The sequence below is a fragment of the Scyliorhinus torazame genome, chromosome 17 (genome assembly GCF_047496885.1).
Source record: "Scyliorhinus torazame isolate Kashiwa2021f chromosome 17, sScyTor2.1, whole genome shotgun sequence".
In the NCBI taxonomy this organism is placed as follows: Eukaryota; Metazoa; Chordata; class Chondrichthyes; order Carcharhiniformes; family Scyliorhinidae; genus Scyliorhinus; species Scyliorhinus torazame.
Window position 1 is genome coordinate 33840506 of NC_092723.1, and position 19700 is coordinate 33860205.

The 19700-nt window shown below is 45.6% G+C and overlaps 1 protein-coding gene across 5 annotated transcripts in view; it reads left to right on the top strand.

Annotated features, from left to right (window-relative positions):
• Window positions 1–4498: 4498 nt before the first annotated feature.
• The window catches only part of celsr2 (cadherin, EGF LAG seven-pass G-type receptor 2), a 430851-nt gene continuing 415649 nt past the window's right edge, over window positions 4499–19700 (top strand). For 4 of the 5 annotated variants that reach the window (XM_072480305.1, XM_072480307.1, XM_072480306.1 and 1 more), the window contains exon 1: window positions 4500–8644. In XM_072480305.1, coding sequence (XP_072336406.1) covers window positions 5023–8644 — 3622 coding nt within the window. In that variant the 5' untranslated portion in view covers window positions 4500–5022. Of the gene's footprint in view, window positions 8645–19700 lie in introns of all 5 variants that reach the window. The other variant, XM_072480304.1, reaches the window with a different exon arrangement.

Consider the following 19700-nt stretch of genomic DNA (forward strand, 5'->3'; position numbering starts at 1 on the left):
AGGCAAGAGTGGAATATTTGGCTGAATTTGTGCCTCCTTTGCCCCGGGCTAGTGAATTATAATGCTGTCCTAAACTAACAAAACCAAATATAGCACAGCAATTGAATTGGACTCCTCGCTCCATATGGGTCATCTTTACCAATTCTCCCAAGGCAGCTCCTTTCGATTTATTTTATGATAAACAATCTCACGCCCCCCCCCCCCCCCCCGCCCCCACCCCCAATATTTCTTCCCTTCCATTTTGACGATTCTGATTCTGATTAGAGTAGGATTTCGTGGGTTCCAAAAATTCCCCAGTTATCCATTTTCACTTTACGATGGATTTGGTTCCGATTGTGGCCCCTTGTTTTGAAATAAACCAACTTGCTGACTGTGCTCGCTCATTCCTGCAGCCATGTGGTGTCGCTATTTTCATTTGAATGTGGCCAGCCAATTGGTGAATGCAGGAGCGAGGGCACAACCTGTCGAAGCAATGCAGTTGGTAAAGAATATATAAATGTAAATCTCGATTGGAGAGCGAATCCGTGGAACGACACCCTTTGCTAACTGTGATCATGGGCTGTTCAAGCCGTTATTGTAGATGGACGCCAGAACATTATTTTCAGCGTGTGTTTGTACTCTTGTTCTTGGTTCCAATCAGACAGCGATGCCGGGCAGACAGAGAGAGAGCCTCGGGGACAATCTGTTCATACACTTGGTTCCCACGCGGCTGTGTTGAGGGGACTCAACGCAGATCGGAGAGCACATGGAAAAATGTGCAGATGTAAGGATTCCCAGCAGAATTGCCTCCCCTTGGATCGGGGCGGTGGAAAGGACTGGGTTTGCGTTGCTACTTCTGCAAGCACGAGTCAGTACAGCAGTACCTGCAAACAGGAGGCTTAAAAACTACATAGGGTGCATTGCCAATTGATTACATCTGAATGTCCCAAATCCCAGGCAAACAGAGCCCTCTGATCCCAGTTACACGAGGAGTGAAATAGCACATTGCTCGTGCTTTTGTGTCACTTCCAGTATTGAGATAAATCCAGGCTGCACACTTGCTTATAGGATTTGACAATTTAAGTGACCGTGTGGGACTGAATGTTCATGCTTCTGTGTGCATCGATCACACAGTGGTAACTGAACACTGAGGAACTCCCACTGCGCGTTCAAGACTTAAAATGATTACAACATTTGGCTGTATTTAAAATATTCCCCGTCAGCAGCATCACATCACTCGCATGTGCTCTGTGTCCAACAACAACATGAAAGCTTTTCTTGGCATTCTTGTGTTAACCTGACATTGATCATGTTGATTCACGGGACATTGCAGTCAAAGTAGGTAATGCACAGAATGCAGTTCTGCCTCATTGCACTTTTGAGCAATTGATTGCTGGCGGATTTGATCATCTTGCGGCACAAACCTCAAATGAAAACATGAATCATCTCTTGTTTCACCAAGATCATGTCCTCAGCTGTTGCGGAATCGACTGGAATCGTGTTTTTTTTATTGAAACCGAGATTGTGAATAAGCAATATCCAGCTCAAACTCATACAGTTCAGGGTCGTTGGGGCAATGCGGGGTAAATGAAATTAAATGAAATCGAAGTAGGAAGTGCAGCAGCTCACATGACACAGTGGAAAAGCACTCCGCGGGGCTAACCTGTGCGGGTTCAGTCTATCGGCGAGTTAGTCCGGAAGGACTCCACCTTCAGTCCTCCAACTACGGTCGTCAACCGAGAGTCAATTTGAAGTGGGTGGGGAGCTTCTTCTGCTATCGGTTTTACCAATAAATGCCCGAATGAACAATTTCAAACTGTTGTGGAATAGACACAGGGACCATGTAGATACACAAAGTATATACCACAAGAGAAATAAAGTTGATTCCGTATGGTAAACATCACAATCAGACCAAATCGGTGTTTGACAGACACTGACCTCCGTTCGGGATAACTGCTCTCATATTCAGCTGGTTTTGAAGTCAAAGTGTTTAACCGGACATAATGTGGGTGATCGGCATGTAAATAGTAGGACACAATAACATGTGAATAATAGGACACAATAACATGTGAATAATAGGACACAATAACATGGGAATAGGGCACAATAACATGTGAATAACAGGACACAATAACATGTGATTAACAGGGCACAATGACATGGAAATAACAGGGCACAATGACATGGAAATAACAGGGCACAATGACGTGAATAAAAGGGCATAATGACATGTGAATAACGGGACACAATAACATGTGAATAACGACACAATGACATGGGAATAACAGGGCACAATGACATGGAAATAACATGGCACAATGACATGTGAATAAAAGGGCATAATGACATGTGAATAACGGGACACAATAACATGTGAATAACGACACAATGACATGGGAATAACGGCACAATGACATGTGAATAACAGGGCACAATGACATGTGAATAAAAGGGCACAATGGCATGTGAATAAAAGGGCACAATGACATGGGAATAACAGGACACAATGACATGTGAATAACGGCACAATGACATGTGAATAAAAGGGCACAATGACATGTGAATAACAGGACACAATGGCATGTGAATAACAGGACACAATGACATGGGAATAACAGGGCACAATGACATGTGAATAACAGGGCACAATGACATGTGAATAACAGGACACAATGTCATGTGAATAAAAGGGCACAATAACATGTGAATAACAGGACACAATAACATGTGAATAACGACACAATGACATGTGAATAACAGGACACAATGACATGTGAATAAAAGGGCACAATGACATGAGAATAAAAGGGCACCATGACATGTAAATAACAGGACACAATGACATGGGAATAGGGCACAATGACGTGTGAATAACAGGACACAATGACATGTGAATAACAGGACACAATGACATGTGAATAACAGGACACAATGACATGGGAATAACAGGACACAATGACATGTGAACAATAACTGGTCACTTTGGGCACAGGACTAGCTTAAAGCAACTTCTCAAACACTGGCACAAAGTGCACAGCTAGTTAAGCGGATAAGTGAGATTTAATAAAGCGTATTTCGTATTTTCGTAGTTGGGTAATCAAAAAATAACACGTTAAAATGCACACTGTAATCTGCGAGATTTCAAGTTAGGATGACTCTTTTAGATCAGCCGCGAGTGTTTTTCCCCTATTGGTTTCCGGGATGTGAGCGTCGCTGGCTAGGTCCGCGTTTATTGCCCATCCCTAATTGCCCCTTGAGAAGGTGCTTCTTGAACCGCTGCACCCCGTGAGGTGCAGGAACACCCACACTGCTGTTAGGGAGGGAGTTCCAGGACTTCTGACCCAGCGACAGGGAAGGGGTGGGGATACAGTTCCGAGTCTGAATAGTATGATCTCTGCAAAGCAGTGGTTCTCTGCGTGGGCTGAGATTGCAACATAAAACGGGGCAATGTTTAAATACTTGGAAATTGTTTGGGGGTGGGTTGGGTGTATAATGTTCTAATTCGGGAGACACAGCACACAAGGAGCTGTGCCGTACGATTGTTTCCTCAAAATCTGCAGCTGAAATTCACCCTTATCTCTACAATCGTGTCCAGTGACAGTGCTCGCAGCTCTAGCCAACTTCACAGAGCCGGTCAGACTGAGACGCCAGAATAAGCTGGTCGCTCTCTCGGCTGCTATCGGCTGGCAGGACAGCATCCAGCTCTTGCCACACCCTGCTCGGCTGTTTCACAAGTACCTGCTCCGCAAGCCTTATCTGAGCTCCTTTCATTTTCTTCTGCCTGCCTCCCAGCCACATTGTCCCGGCAGATGGTGCTCGCCTTCAGCAGGTACCGCAGGCGTGTACACCGGGGAACCTTTAGCCTCTCCTATCCATGGGAGGCACAGCGGGGACCGGTCAGAAAACGTGGCCAATCTGTCACCGAGGATTGGAAACAAAGGAGACCAGAGGGCTCCGGCTCCCAGCCTCATGCAGCAAAGTCAGAGCTCCAGAACCACATAGTATCTGAATGGCAATTCACTGCCTATCCTGCTGATTAAAACAACCGTATTCCAATACACCTTTTAAACATGTCTCAAATATTCCAATTCAACATAAATACAATGATAAAAGAGCCACTTAATTCACAGTCCCCGACAGTATCGGACACAGAATCATATCGAGCTCACTGCTTTTATAAATTGCCCAGAACGTTCACAACAAACAGGATGGTCGTTAATATTTTTTTTTAAATAATTGCTTTCCGAGGGCAACCCAACCCAACAGGTTACAAAAGAAACACGTTTTTTAAAAAGTTTTTGAACCAACAATCTGGAAAAGATCTGATTTAACATTGACACCAGGGCTGGAAGGGGGGGGGGGGGGAGACTTGGTTGCCCGAGAATGCGTTACCTCCTTATCCGCAGCCTCGCTACCAATGCACTTAGAGAGAAGTTACCGGAGTAACTTGTTTCTGGACAAACCCCTATCCTGGGGTGGGAATGACAAACGCTCGGGGTTTCCTGCTTTGCAAATGGGTCTCGGTTGGCTGATACGCTGCTTAGTAAGACTTGTTAGTCGGGAACACAAGCCGGGTCTGGAGGTCCCCCGCCAAATAAAACCTCCTCAAAGTGTCTGTGATACAAAACGACAACAATTTTTTAAAAACCCTCAAAAAATGGATTATTTTGTGTCCTCCTCCCGGCGGATTGGACAGCAGAGCCGAGAGCAATATTTAGGAAGGACGTTGCCCTTTTAAGCCTTGTCTGTGTCCCTCTCTCCTCCGGCTGGAGTTGCCTTGTTGTGAGCAGGTTTATGTTAATTTACCCCCCCACCCCACGGCAGGGCGCAGACGGAGCCATTTTGTGCGATCGCTTCACACACAAGCGGCCGGGGGTGCAAAGTGTTGGCTGCTGGGGATGGGGATGAGCTCCGGTGTGACCGTGTGCCGGCCCTGAGACACTCTCCACAGCGGTGCGGGGTGCTGGGGAGGGCAGGGCCGGCGGCTAGAGAATGGAGGAGCGCGGCGGCTGAAGGCAAGCAGCGAGAGGAGGGAAGTTTTGGATGGAGCAGCAGAGGAGATGGGACAGCGTTAAGACTGGCTCCAGGATGGAAGTGGCTGCACTGACTCTGGTGAGCTGCTTACTGTTTAATACCCCTCTGCTGGACTGCCACACTGTCCACCTCTCGGAACAGTCAAAAGCAGGCACTTTAGTGGCGGATCTGGCCCCAGAGGATTCCTGTGTGATCCGGTGGATTTCCACGCCGAAATTGATCAGGGGCTATCTGGATATTGACTGGGCTGCGGGGACAGTCCGGATCTCGCAGCGCCTGAACTGCAGATACTTGCCCAGTAACCCATTCAGCATTAACCTGAGCAGGCAGTGTCCCAGGGCAGGGCAGCCGCAGTCCCTCCCCTGGCGTCTGGATGTCCACCTGCACGGCCGCAACTGTTCCAGCAAGTGGCGGCGGGCGGCAGGAGGGCGCAGCAGCGGCGACCTGGAGGTGCTGAGCGCCGTGGGGAGCCAGCCCGGGCTAAGTTCAGCCTGCATCCCGGCCGGGGAGCCGCTGCTGGCCCTGGGGGAGCTGCTGGCCGCCTCTCGGCGCCGCTGCCAGCCCCGGAGCTGTCAGCTAGAGGCGGCCAGCCGCTTTGTACTCTCCCGGGACGGGTACCTCTCCAGCCGGGACAGGCTGTGCCTGGAGCCGGCCGCCTCCATCCCAGTGCGGGTACACTGCCGGGGCTGCTCACCTTCCAGGTCCCGAGGCGAAAAGGCACAAGGCGGCACCTTGGCTGATTTCAGGATTGGTTTCCAATTGTCCCTGGGGGCTTCAAGAGAAAGTGGCTTCAAACCATTGTCACTCAGCGGGGATGGAGCCGGGGATAGAAGGCGGAAGAAGAGAAACGTGAATACTGGACCTCAGTTCCAACCACCCATTTACCAAGTGTCGGTGGCAGAGAACAGGCCGCCCGGGACCAGGGTGGTCTCGGTTAGGGCAGTGGACCCTGACGAAGGGGAGGCCGGCAGGGTGCAGTACTCCATGGACGCCCTGTTTGACAGCAGGTCCAACAACCTGTTTGTCATGGAGCCCGACACTGGGGTGGTGAGCACCGCCGAGACCCTGGACCGGGAGACTAAGGACACCCATGTGTTCAGGGTGACTGCCCTGGATCACGGCCACCCCAGGCGCTCAGCCATGGCTACCCTCACGGTGACCGTCAGCGACACCAACGACCACGACCCGCTCTTTGAGCAGCAGGAGTACAAGGAGAGTGTGCGGGAGAACCTGGAGATTGGCTACGAGGTGCTGACAGTCAGGGCGACCGATGGAGACGCCCCGCCGAACGCCAACATCCTGTATCAGATCCTCAACAACGCGGGGGAGAACGCGGTGTTCGAGATTGACCACCGGTCTGGGGTGCTGAGGACCCGAGGGCCGGTGGACAGAGAGAGTGTGGAGTCCTATCAGTTATTGGTGGAGGCTAACGACCAAGGGAGAAACCCGGGCCCCCGGAGCTCCACTGCCACAGTGCACATCACGGTGGAGGACGACAATGACAACAGCCCTCAATTCAGCGAGAAACGGTATGTGATCCATGTTCTGGAGGACCTTGCCCCCAACACACAGGTTCTGCAGGTCACAGCTTCCGATAGAGACAAGGGCAACAATGCCCTGGTGCATTACAGCATCATGAGCGGCAATACCCGTGGGCAGTTCTACATAGATGCCCAAAGTGGGGACATTGACGTGGTGAGCCAGTTGGATTACGAGATGAACAAAGAGTACACGCTGAGGATCAGAGCGCAGGACGGCGGGAGACCCCCACTGTCGAACATCACTGGCTTAGTGACAGTGCAAGTGGTCGATGTGAATGACAACGCGCCCATATTTGTCAGCACCCCTTTCCAGTCCACGGTTCTGGAGAACGTGCCAATCGGTTACTCCATCATCCACGTACAAGCAATAGACGCTGACTCGGGGAACAATTCCCGTTTGGGATACAGGTTAATAGAAACACCTCCAGATTTCCCCTTCTCCATCAACAACAACACTGGCTGGATCGTGGTTGCTTCAGAACTGGACAGGGAGACGACAGATTTTTACAATTTCGCCGTGGAAGCCCGCGATCAGGGATCACCTCCAATGTCATCCTCAGCCAGTGTCAGCATCACTGTGCTGGATGTGAATGATAATAACCCTGAATTCAGCCAGAAGATGTATCAGATAAGACTGAATGAAGATGCAGCTGTTGGCTCAAGTGTGGTAACTGTGTTGGCAATAGACAGGGATGTCAACAGTGTTGTTACATATCAGATTTCCAGTGGCAATACCCGAAACCGCTTTGCAATAACCAGCCAAAGTGGAGGTGGCCGGATAACCTTGGCTTTACCACTGGATTACAAGTTGGAGAGACAGTACATACTAACTGTAACAGCCAGCGACGGGACACGATTTGACACCGTCCAGGTCTTAATTAATGTTACAGATGCAAACACACACCGGCCAGTATTCCAGAGTTCCCATTACACAGTTAATATCAACGAAGACAAACCTGTTGGCACAACAGTAGTGATCATCAGTGCAACTGATGAAGATACTGGTGAAAATGCCAGAATTACTTATTTCATGGAAGATAGCATACCCCAGTTTAAAATTGAACCTGACTCGGGTGCGGTTACAACATTAATGGAGCTCGACTATGAAGATCAAGTATCGTTCACTTTGGCAATTACTGCAAAAGACAATGGAATCCCGCAAAAGTCCGACACCACATATCTCGAAATTCTAGTGAACGATGTAAATGACAACCCGCCTCAGTTCCTAAAGGACCATTATCAAGGGTCAGTTTATGAAGATGTCCCTACATTTACAAGTGTCCTCCAGGTATCCGCCACTGATCGTGATTCAGGATTGAATGGCAGAGTGTTTTACACTTTCCAAGGTGGGGATGACGGAGATGGGGACTTCATCATTGAGACCACGTCAGGTATAGTTAGAACCTTACGCAGGCTCGATAGAGAGAACGTTCAGATTTACAACCTGAAGGCGTTCGCAATGGATAAAGGCATTCCTTCAATGAGGACCCCGGTAGACGTCCAAGTTGCGGTGTTGGATGTTAATGACAACCCTCCAGTGTTTGAAAAGGACGAGTTTGATATCTTTGTGAATGAAAACAGTCCGATAGGATTAGTGGTGGCCCGGATCACTGCCACTGACCCAGACGAAGGTACAAATGCACAAATCATGTATCAGATTGTGGAGGGGAATATTCCCGAAGTTTTCCAGCTGGATATTTTTTCTGGCGAGTTGACAGCTCTGATGGATTTGGATTACGAAACTAAACCAGAATATGTCATTGTCGTTCAAGCTACATCAGCTCCTCTCGTTAGCAGAGCAACAGTTCATATCCGTCTGTTGGATAAAAATGACAATCTCCCTGTGCTGAAGAATTTTAAGATCATCTTCAATAACTACGTCACGAATAAATCTAGCAGTTTTCCTACCGGGGTAATTGGCAGAATTCCAGCTCACGACCCCGATATCTCTGATACTCTTTCTTACAGCTTTGACCATGGAAACGAATTAAATCTAGTCCTTCTGAATCAAACAACAGGGGAATTAAGTTTGAGTCATGCCCTGGACAACAACAGGCCACTTGAAGCAACCATGAGGGTTTCGGTGTCAGGTAAGGTGACTTGCAGTTTATCTTTGCTTGACCTGGGTCAAGACTATAACACATATGTTTGCAAACTCCCATGACAAATAATGCCTGAAAGAGTGTCAGAAAACAAACATGTTTATCCTTTGTTGCTTCTTGCTTTCTTATTGTTTTCAATAGGATATTTAAAAAAGTGCAGAGTGGAGAAAGGGCTTCGAATTACAAAATGCAATTTCAATATGTTTGAAACAATGCACATATGTGAGATTAGAAAGCTGACCGGCCTTGTTATCAAAGTTTCTCTTTCTGTTCAGGCTATTTTTGGGAACCATGCTGCGGTTGGCGTGGCACATGGCACCCTCTTCTTAAGATCAGGCGGGGTTTGTGAGAGGGAGGCAGCTCTTTTCAAACGTTAGAAGGGTATTGAATGTCGTTATGGCACTGGCAGAGAGGAAGAAAACAGAGGTGGTTGTGGCATTGGACGCTGAGAAGGCATTTGACCGGGTAGAATTGGGGGTACTTGATGGCAGTTCTGGAGCGGTTTGGGATTCGACCAAGATTAGTGAACTGGGTAAAACTACTATTAAGGAGCCGAGGGCGAGTGTCTGCACAAACAACATCAGCTCCAGATACTTTTCTCTCCATCATGGGACCAGGCAGGGATGTCCTATGTCCCCCCTGCTGTTTGCACTCGTGATTGAGCCGTTGACCATCGCATTAAGAAGTTTGGGGTATGGAAATGAATAGTGCGGAGGGGAGGGTGGGGGGGGGGGGGGGTAGAGCATAGGGTGTCCTTATATGCCGATGACTTGCTGTTATACATGTCGGAACCGAGTGTGTCGATAGGGGGAATATTGGAGCTATTTCGAGTGTTTGGGTCTTTCTCAGGGTACAAACTAAATCTAGACAAGAGTGAGTATTTTGTGGTGTCTCGGCCGGGGGTGGGGGCAGGGGTGGGGGGCTGCCATTCCGTAGGGCAGAGACTTACTTTAGGTACGTGGGGGGGACTCCGCAGGTACAACATTTCTAGTTTGGTGGGGAGAGTGAAAGCTGATCTGGCAAGGTGGGATGGTCTCCCTCTGTCACTAGCGGGTCGGGTTCAGGCAGTTAAAATGAAGGTGTTGCCGTGATTTCTGTTTATTTTTCAATGCCTGCCGATTTTCCTGCTAAAGGCTTTTTTCAGAGAGATTGACGGAAGGATTACGTCGTTCATATGGGAGGGAAGGTGGCCAGAGATAGAAAGGTGCTGCTACAGAGGGAAAGGCAGGCAGGGGGTTTGGGTCTTCCGAACATGATGTATTAATTGCTGGGTGGCGAATGTGGAGAAGGTGCGGAGCTGGGTCAGAGGGGTTGATTGCCAGTGCGTCAGAATGGAGGAAAGTTTGCGCCGGGCGTCGGGATTGAAAGCACTAGCAATAGCGCCGCTCCCGATAGCCACGGGGAAGTACTCAGGGAGTCCAGTAATAATGGCTTCATTGAGAATTTGGAGGGGGTTTCGCCAACACTTCAGGTTGGGGGCAGGGTCAAGGGAAATGCCGATTCAGGGGAACCACAGATTTGAGCCAGGGAGGTGCGATGGACATTTTCGGAAATGGGAGGAGAAAGGGATTAAGACACTAAAAGATTTGTTTCTTAGGGGGCGGTTTGCAGGATTGAAGGAGCTGGAAGCGAAGTATGGGCTGAAGCAGGGGGAAATGTTTAGATACATGCAGGTTCGAGATTTTGCCAGAAAGGAGATACAGAGCTTCCCGGTGGAGCCGGCCTCCACATTGCTGGAGGAGGTGCTGACGACAGGGAGACTGGAGAAGGGGGTAGTGTCAGCGGTTTACGGAGCTATTTTGGAAGTGGAGAAGGCACCACTGGAAGGGATCAAAGCAAAGTGGGAGGAAGAGTTGGGAGAGGATATGGAGGAGGGGTTCTGGTGTGAGGTGCTCCGGAGAGTGAATGTCTCCACCTCGTGCGCGTGGTTGGGGCTGATACAGCTGAAGGTGGTATACAGAGCACATTTCACCAGGGCTAGGATGAGCCGATTCTTTGAAGGAGTAGAAGATGTGTGTGAATGTTGCGGGGGGCGGGGGGGCTACTAATCATGTTCATATGTTTTGGTCCTGTCCAAAGCTAGAGGATTACTGGAAGAAGATCTTTAGGGTAATTTCTGAAGTGGTGCACGTGAAACTGGACCCGGGCCCCCGGGAGGCCATATTCGGGGTGTCGGACCAGCCAGGGTTGGAAATGAGTGCGGAGGCAGATGTTGTAGCCTTCGCCTCATTGATCGCCCGAAGGCGAATCCTGATGGGTTGGAGAGCAACCTCTCCACCCTGTGCCCTGGCGTGGCGGGGGGGGGCCTGTTGGAATTCTTGACTCTTGAGAAGGTTAAGTTTGAACTGAGGGGAAGGATGGAGGGGTTCTACAATTCATGGGCATTATTCATTATGTACTTTCAAGAACTGGATAACATCAAACATTAGTTGGGGCGTGTGGGTGGGATGATTGGGGGAGGGGGGCTGTGTGTGTTAATGGCGACTATGGGTGATTCCTAATTCGTTTTTGTCATTTGTGTGAACATGCGGGCTAATGTTTGGGGTTTGGTGGGAGGATGGGATCGTTGTTATTGATATGGGGATTGACATATTTGTTACTGATTATTGTTTATTGTTGGTGGGTGTAAATTTGGGAGAAAATGTGAAAAAGGAGAATAAAAAAATATTAAAAATTTTTTTTTTAAAAAATGACACCCTCATCTTAAATCATTATGCCAGATGCAACATTTATCTATTCCTGAATTTAAAAAAAAGTAGTGCTTTTTCAACAAGTTTTATTTAGTTTCTTATGTTTTGTTTGCTTACATTCTGCATTCTACCCACGCCTGTCATCTGGAAGCCTGTGCAGCCCATGATTTGTTAAGCAATTGTCATCTGAGCCATTCTGCTCAAACTGAAGTCTAGTTTTAACTCGTTATGGTGAGAAAGGAATACTATCGAAAATATGTGTTTTTACACTATTTGTTCCATCCTGTGCATTAATCCTTGACTTAAATGATACCAAACATTGGAGCACAGCTGAATTTGATACTCCTCGCATGAAATGATCACATTGCTGTTCGTGCAAATTAATGGGAATTTGGCTGGAGGGATCAGATTATTGAAACGACTACTGTGGGCAAGATCTTAGGGAATTCATTATAGTAGATTTTACTGGTTGCATTTTGTGCGCCAACAGAAGAACAATATTGTGATTACGTAGAGGACTTCAATTTTTGAACTGTTGAATATATAACAATAATACATTGCGGATTAGAAATCAAAACATAGATTCACTAGTGTATCCCCTCTCTCTCTCTCTCTACATATATATATCTGTGATTTTAACCAATAGTATATTGTATATGATACATAATACATAGAATTTACAGTGCAGAAGGAGGCCATTCAGCCCATCAAGTCTACACCGGCCCCTGAAAGAGCACCCTACCTAAGCCCACACCTCCACCCTATCCCCATAACCCAGCAACCCCACCAAATGTTTTGGACACTACGGGGCAATTTAGCATGACCAATCCACCTAACCTGCACATCTTTAGACTGTGGGAGAAAAGTGGAGCACCCGGAGGAAACCCACGCAGACACGGGGAGAATGTGCAGACTCCGCACAGACAGTGGCCCAAGCTGGGAATTGAACCTGGGTCCCTGGCACTGTGAAACAACAGTGTTAACCACTGTGCTACTGTGCGCCCCAATATACAAATTGTTTTCACATTTCTATCACTTTAATCTTAGTAATTCTTCCAAAATATTGCAACTTTTCATTTATTTCTGTTTAATTATGCCCTCTTGTTTTTCTCTCATGTTTCTGCCTCTGGCATGTCTAGTGTTGTCACCAGGACCTCAGTAAAATATTTGTGTCTGTGTGAACTTTTCTTATTGATACCATCTGAGCTCTACTTTTAAAAAAGCATACAACTGCGGGATTTGTCTTTCTATACTGGAGTTGGCTGCGAGATTATCTTTTGATGTGAATGATGCTATGGTGAATTACTTTATTACAGGTCAACCACTGATAGTACTTTCAGTTGATGAACTCAGCGCATCACACATGATCTGTATTGGTGAAACCTTAAACTGTATTGGTAGTTACACCATAACTTGAGTGACAAGATTGTACAGACTTTTGTTATCTTGTCATTGTCATGCCAAAGACACTCTTTCAGATCATTTTTAAATATCCAATTATCAATTGTTATTTCAATTGATTTATTTTTTTGTTTTTAAGGAGCGAAACTATCTCAAGCACACAAGGCCAATACCTGCTTTTTGTAGAGACAATTAAAATAATAATTAATGTGTGGATTTTAATTCATCACAAATGCTCACAAGTTTATGTGCTTCTGTTGGAGTTCTATTGTTTCCTACTGACACAAATTAATTATTACGCACATTAAAGCAAAGCTGTCTTTCCTCTGAAATGCAACTTTTTTTGTTACTAGGAGGTTGTGTTGTAATTTCTCCTGACCAAATAATTGTGACGCAATTAATAAAGTTTTCATGTGTGCTCTTGGAATTCGGTAGCTGCAATCTATAAATCCAGATAATTTCAAAGAGTTGAAAAGGAAAACATAATTTGACATTTTAATGTACAATACCTCATTTCCATGCTGCATGTCTGTAGTTTCATTGCTGTGTAGACAATGCCTCTGAAGAAAGGTATAGTTGGAGTCTATGCTGATTGTGTTCTGGTCAGTTTGTGTTCTCATCAGTTTGAGTTTTCAAGCAAGGATCTTGCTTGTTTATCACTCGCTGATGATGATTCAATAAGGTATTGTAACCCATTGTTTCAACCTCTTATTGGCACTTAGTGTTGTTGGCCCCATATTAGAAATAATGCACTGTGACTTAACCATTAATTCATCCTTAATGATTGGCAGTCTATCATATTTACATGATTAAACCAATGAAATGAAATGAAATAAAAATTGCTTATTGTCACAAGTAGGCTTCAATGAAGTTACTGTGAAAAGCCCCTAGTCACCATATTCCGGCGCCTGTTCAGGGAGGCTGGTACGGGAAATGAACCGTGCTGCTGGCCTGCTTGGTCTGCTTTAAAAGCCAGCGATTTAGCCCAGTGTGCTAAACCAGCCCCTGGTTTCCAATGGGGAGCATCCATTAAAACTTTGCATATGTTGCAATTCATTTCATACTAGTTTATAATTGATTTTTCCTCCCAAATATCTGGGCAAATGCAGCTTCAAAAGATAAAACACTGCCTCAATTTTGAATTTTTCCATTAAAATTATTGTAATGAAAGTTACCACTGTCTTGGCTAATTGAAGATCCTTGTTCTCAAGTGTTTTTAAGCTCATTAACTGAGACAATAGGAGTTATGCTTCTAAAGTCCTTGCATTTGCAGTTAAACCAACATGGAACCCATTTGTTGGGTAGGAAACATTTATGCCCCTAAAATTCATTACATGGAAAATTGTCCCAAAAAGCATTCCTGCCATTCTATTCTCTGACTGTCGACAGATTATGATAATAAGTTGATCTATCTATGAACCATTGCAACTTTTGACAAGTGGATTTATACAATAAACATAGCCTAACAATCGGGACTAGGTCAGAAAAAAATCTCGGCAGTGAGCTCTGGTATATCACTGGACTCTGTCAGGTACCAGTTGATCACGCACAAGTGATAATGTGGTTAAGCATTTTGAAACTTTAGTTCTTTTTTAAAGTGAACGATTTGATCTTTATCAAAACTTTTAATTAAGACCATAAGAAATAGGAACAGCAGTAAGCCGCTCAACCCCTCGAGCCTGCTCCGCCATTCAATTGGACCACGACTGAGCCGACATCTCGTCCACTTTCCCGCCCTTTTCCCGTAACCATTGATCTCATCACTGGTCAAGATTTCATCTATTTCAGCCTTAAATATAACAGGGGCCAGAATTCTCCGGTAGTCGGGATTCTCTTTTCCCACTGACAGCTCACTCCCGCCCAGGGGCTTCCCAGCAACGTGCGGTGGCTTCAATGAGAAATCCCATTGACAAGCGGCAGGAAGAGAAAATCCTGCTGCCAGCGAATGGCGCTCTGCCGAGTGACACAAGGCTGGGGGATCGGAGAATCCAGCCCAAGGACTCTGCCCCCACAGCTCTCTGTGGCAAGGAGTTCCACAAACTCACAACCCTCTGAGAGAAGAAATTTCTCTTAATCTCAGTCTTAAATTGGCACCCCTTTATTCTGAGACTATGCCCTCTGGTCCTAGACTCTCCCATGAGGGGAAACAACCTCTCAGCATTTACTGTGCCAAGTCCCTTAAGGATCCTACATGTTTCAATGAGATATTTTAAAATAGATCCTAAAGATAGGTGTGCTACACATTGTAATTGAATCTGATCAATTGTTATACAGCCATATCATGCCATTGATTTGTTATGCAATGCCGTCAAAAACAATATATTGATTTATATCTTAAAACTGTGATGTCACTGCATGCTTCCTATCAATTTTACCATTTATAAAATCTGAAGTTATAAGGGAAGGTGAAGTTGTACGCTTGTCACACTGTAATTGTGCTTTCCTGGCAGTGTAGGTGATGCACCTTGATCCAGTTCAGTCCTGCTCTCTCAAACCTCACTTGACCTGTATTTGGTCTTAATTCCTCAGTACATATCAGCTGAATTCCGCCCAAAACTGTATCATCCAGATGTGATGGGTACCCAGGAAGATGTGGCTTGTCCTATTAACTTCTAGGTTTAATATCATCCTCATCAGATAAAGGAGCCAATGTCTGGGCACCTCGGTGTGGTCCCCGATCAGGGATAACCATCGGTTTGTCCCAGGAAGGATGGACGGGGGGTTTCAGAGCTGGCATCGGGCAGGGATTAGAAGAATGGGGGACCTGTTCATCGATGGGACATTTGCGAGCTTAGGGGCGCTGGAGGAGAAATTTGGACTACGCCCGGGAAATGCCTTCAGGCATATGCAAGTGAGGGCGTTTGTGAGGCGGCAGGTGAGGGAATTCCCGCTGCTCCCGGCACAGGGGATTCAAGACAGGGTGATTTCGGGCATATGGGTCGGGGAGGGCCAGGTGTCGGCGATATACCAGGAGATGAAAGAAGTGGGGGAGGCTTTGGTAGAGGAGCTGAAAGGTAAATGGGAAGAGGAGCTGGGGGAGGAGATTGAGGAGGGGCTGTGGGCTGATGCCCTAAGTAGGGTTAATTCCTCTTCCTCGTGTGCCAGGCTTAGCCTGATACAGTTTAAGGTAGTTCAGAGAGCGCATATGATGGGGGCGAGGCTGAGTAGGTTCTTTGGGATGGAGGACAGATGTGGGAGGTGCTCAGGAAGTCCGGCGAACAAAGTCCATATGTTTTGGTCATGCCCGGCACTGGAGGGGTTCTGGAGGGGAGTGGCGGGAACAGTATCTAAGGTGGTGAAAGTCCGGGTCAAGCCAAGCTAGGGGCTAGCACTATTTGGAGTAGTGGACGAGCCGGGAGTGCAGGAGGCGAAAGAGGCCAGCATTCTGGCCTTTGCGTCCCTAGTAGCCCGGCGAAGGATCTTGTTAATGGGGAAAGAGGTGAAGCCCCCCAGCGTGGAGGCCTGGATAAATGACATGGCAGGGTTTATCAAGTTGGAGAGGATAAAGTTTGCCTTGAGAGGATCTGCGCAGGGGTTCTACAGGCGGTGGCAACCGTTCCTAGACTATCTCGCGGAGCGTTAGATGAAGATTGGACAGCAGCAACAGCAACCTGGGGGGGGGGGGGGGGGGTATCTTTCGTGGGGGGGGAGGAGGGAGGGAGGGGGAAGGAGGGTATTTCTGGGGGGGCATTTGAGCAAAAAAACACATGAACGAACCGGAAAACTGACATGTACGGGAGGAATCCAATGTACAAAGTTCTGTATCATATTGACTTGCCATGCTCATGTCTTGCTATGCGAGCTTTCTTTCTTTTTTTAAAAAGGAGCCAATGTCAGTATATAATTATCAGAATAATTATAAGAAGCGCTATGCACTATTACATTGTAGTTGATAGTTTAAAAGAACTTGCATTGCAAAATCAGCACGGTACAACACTATCATATCTACATAGATAATCCTTCTGGAAAACTTAATTCTAAGTTTATGGCATGTACCAGCAGCTTTTCATTTGAGCAATATTATAAAGTACCAAATAGCCTTTTCCAATCGGTGAAAACATGGAGAGCTAGGCTTCGTAAGGAAGTTGGTGCCTGACTTCAATTTGCTTACCCATTTTCTAGATATAGCAAAATAACCTGCAAAAGGCTCATTGGGACCTAGCTAAATATTTTAACCACGGTATATTGTACAATTTTATTTCAAACTTGAAATGTTCCAGATAAAACATGCCTTCTGGTTTTATCAAAAGAGGATTCTTAGAAGTATAGAAGCACTGTTAGTGGTGCAGGCACATTCTCTCTTCCAACCTCCTCCATCGGGCAGGAGATACAGAGGAAATACACGCACCACCAGGTTCAAAAACTGCTTCTTCCCTGCTTTTACCAGACTCCTGAATGACCCTCTTACAGACTGCATTGATCTCTTCACATATCTTCTCTACTGAGTAGTACTACACTCGGTATGTTTACTCGATGCCTGTGCCTATGTATTTACATTGTGTATTTATCATATGTCCTATGTTTTTTTCATGAATGGAATGTTCTGTCTGGACTGTACGCAGAACAATACTTTACACTGTACCTTGGTACGCGTGGCAATAAATCAAATCCAAATGTCTTATTTCCAGGCACAAAATGCAACCTTCACATGGAAATATTTTAGCAGTTAGTACTGAAAATAATTATTGAACTAATATTTCACAAAAACGTTATAATCTGAATTTTCTTTCTGAGGAATGGCTTTAAGAGCAGAACCAGGAAGTTTAATCATTTGAACTTGATTTGATTCCAAAATGCTTGTTGTTGCTTTCTGTCACTTTATTGGATAGATCACTTTTGTAGTCACAGGGCACGCTTATTTTATGTGTTTGAAAACTGCTGTCAGGGTCAGTGACATCTAAGTGCTCTATCTGTTGGCATTGACAAGGGCATCAGATAAATCTGAAGGACAACTAGAGAGAGCAACAAATGAAAATGGATGAAGTTTAAAACAATGTGTATTATGGGATGTTAAACAATTTTGGTTCCACAAGTATACATGAAAGCTGTGTTTTTGTACTATATATTTCCTCCCTATATTTCAAGGAGTTTTTGTGGTCTAACTTTAAATTATCGGGTGATATATTTTGTTTCACAAAATATTTTGTAACTCTGTGACCATTGCCCTGAGCTATTTTTCTCCAAGTGTTTTGATCTGAACGCGATAGTTTCTGTTGTTCTAAAGGCACATTTATTACTTATTGCCAACTGGCTGGTGGGGTGAAGGGAGGGGTGTCGGCAATGTCCATGTAGGTACTTCTTTAACTTCAACGAAGAACACTATCAATTCCTCATCGTAATGGAATAGCTTTGATATTCTGATGCAAGTATTGTTCAGAAATAGTTCCATAATTACCAGGGAACCTGCGAGATAACAGCTTTGTCCAGCTGGGTCTGGTTTTGGCAGCAGCTGTGTGAAGGTCCTTTCGATTTGAAAAACAGTTTGCCTCGTACCTCAAGCACCTGCTGGGGGTATCATTGGCACAAAGGGACGCTTGTCTGCTGTTCACTCTTGTTTCATCGGGTAGGCATGCTGATTACAGAATTGGCAGATGAGTCACTGTAGACAGATCAATGATGCCTCATTTCAGTGCAATTGGCCGTAATTGTCACTTCTCCCTTTTGTGCAAGAGTATGAATGCCATTTTGTAGTCCTCTATTTTGTTGATTACAGCTAACAAGATGAACTCACTTTATCAAGTTGACGATGAAGGTTGAAGGCAGAAGCTGAGTAATGAGCAAACATCGGCGGCTGCATTCATGTGCGGAAACAGCAGGGAAGTTGGGGAATAGACTTATCAGCATGTCCAATCCAGCTGTATTTTTGTGTTCAGATTAACAAAACATGATTCTCATTTTTCAGCTATTCAATGAAACACTGCAGATAAAACTTGCTTTCCAATTTATCTTATTTTATTAGGATAAATGGAAACAAAATGGAGAAGCAGTCCTGTTATATTTAATGTGCAAGTGATCATCTAGGTGGTATTCTGGTATTATACTGTGTAGAGCACCAGATACGATTACATTATTTAGGATATACAACACTCAAACAGCTATTTGGCCAAGAAGACCATTTTGGCGTTTATGCTCGACATGAACTCCTCCCATCTTTCTTTCATTTAATCTACCATTGTAGCCATCCCTTCCCTTCTCCCTCAAAAGATTGTCGAGCTTACCTTTAAATGCCACTTCAGCCACTTTCTGTGGTCATGAGTTCCATATTCTTACTGCTCTCTGTTGGAAGAAATTTCATCATGTAGCCTAAAGGTAGGCCCTGTTCAATTTCTGAATTGATCATAGATGGAAAAGCAAGAATTGGAGGGAGGATCACTGAACTGGCCTTGCACAATTTGTTTCAAGATATATTTGCATTGTTTTGCTTATTTATGGAGAAAGGAACAAATGGTGTCTGATTTAACATCTGCTATCAAATAACTGAACTAGTAAATCCAGTGCTAGCCCATAAAAAATGGAGTCTCTCCTTCTGCCAGAAAGTAAGATCGGCAGAAGGAAAAGTAAATGCAACATTGGGAGGACTGCCATTCACAATTAGCTACTTTATGGATCAGGAGGACTTTTATTGGAAAAACTAGGAACTCAGGATTATAAATAATAATTGTGTACGTGAGGCTTATTTCTTTAAAATATTTTACTGTTCTCTTCTCTTCTCTCGACAACAACTTGCAACAATATAGTATCTTTAGCATAGTAACACCTTCTGACTCCCAAAGCCTGTTCACCATCTACAAGGCAAAGTCAGCAGTGTGATGGAATGCTCACCACTTGCCTGGATGAGTGCAGCTCCAATAACACTCAAGAAACTCGACACAATCCAGGACAAAGCAGCCCGGTTGATTGACACCACTTCCACAAACATTGACTGCCTCCAGCACCAACAAACAGTGGTAGCA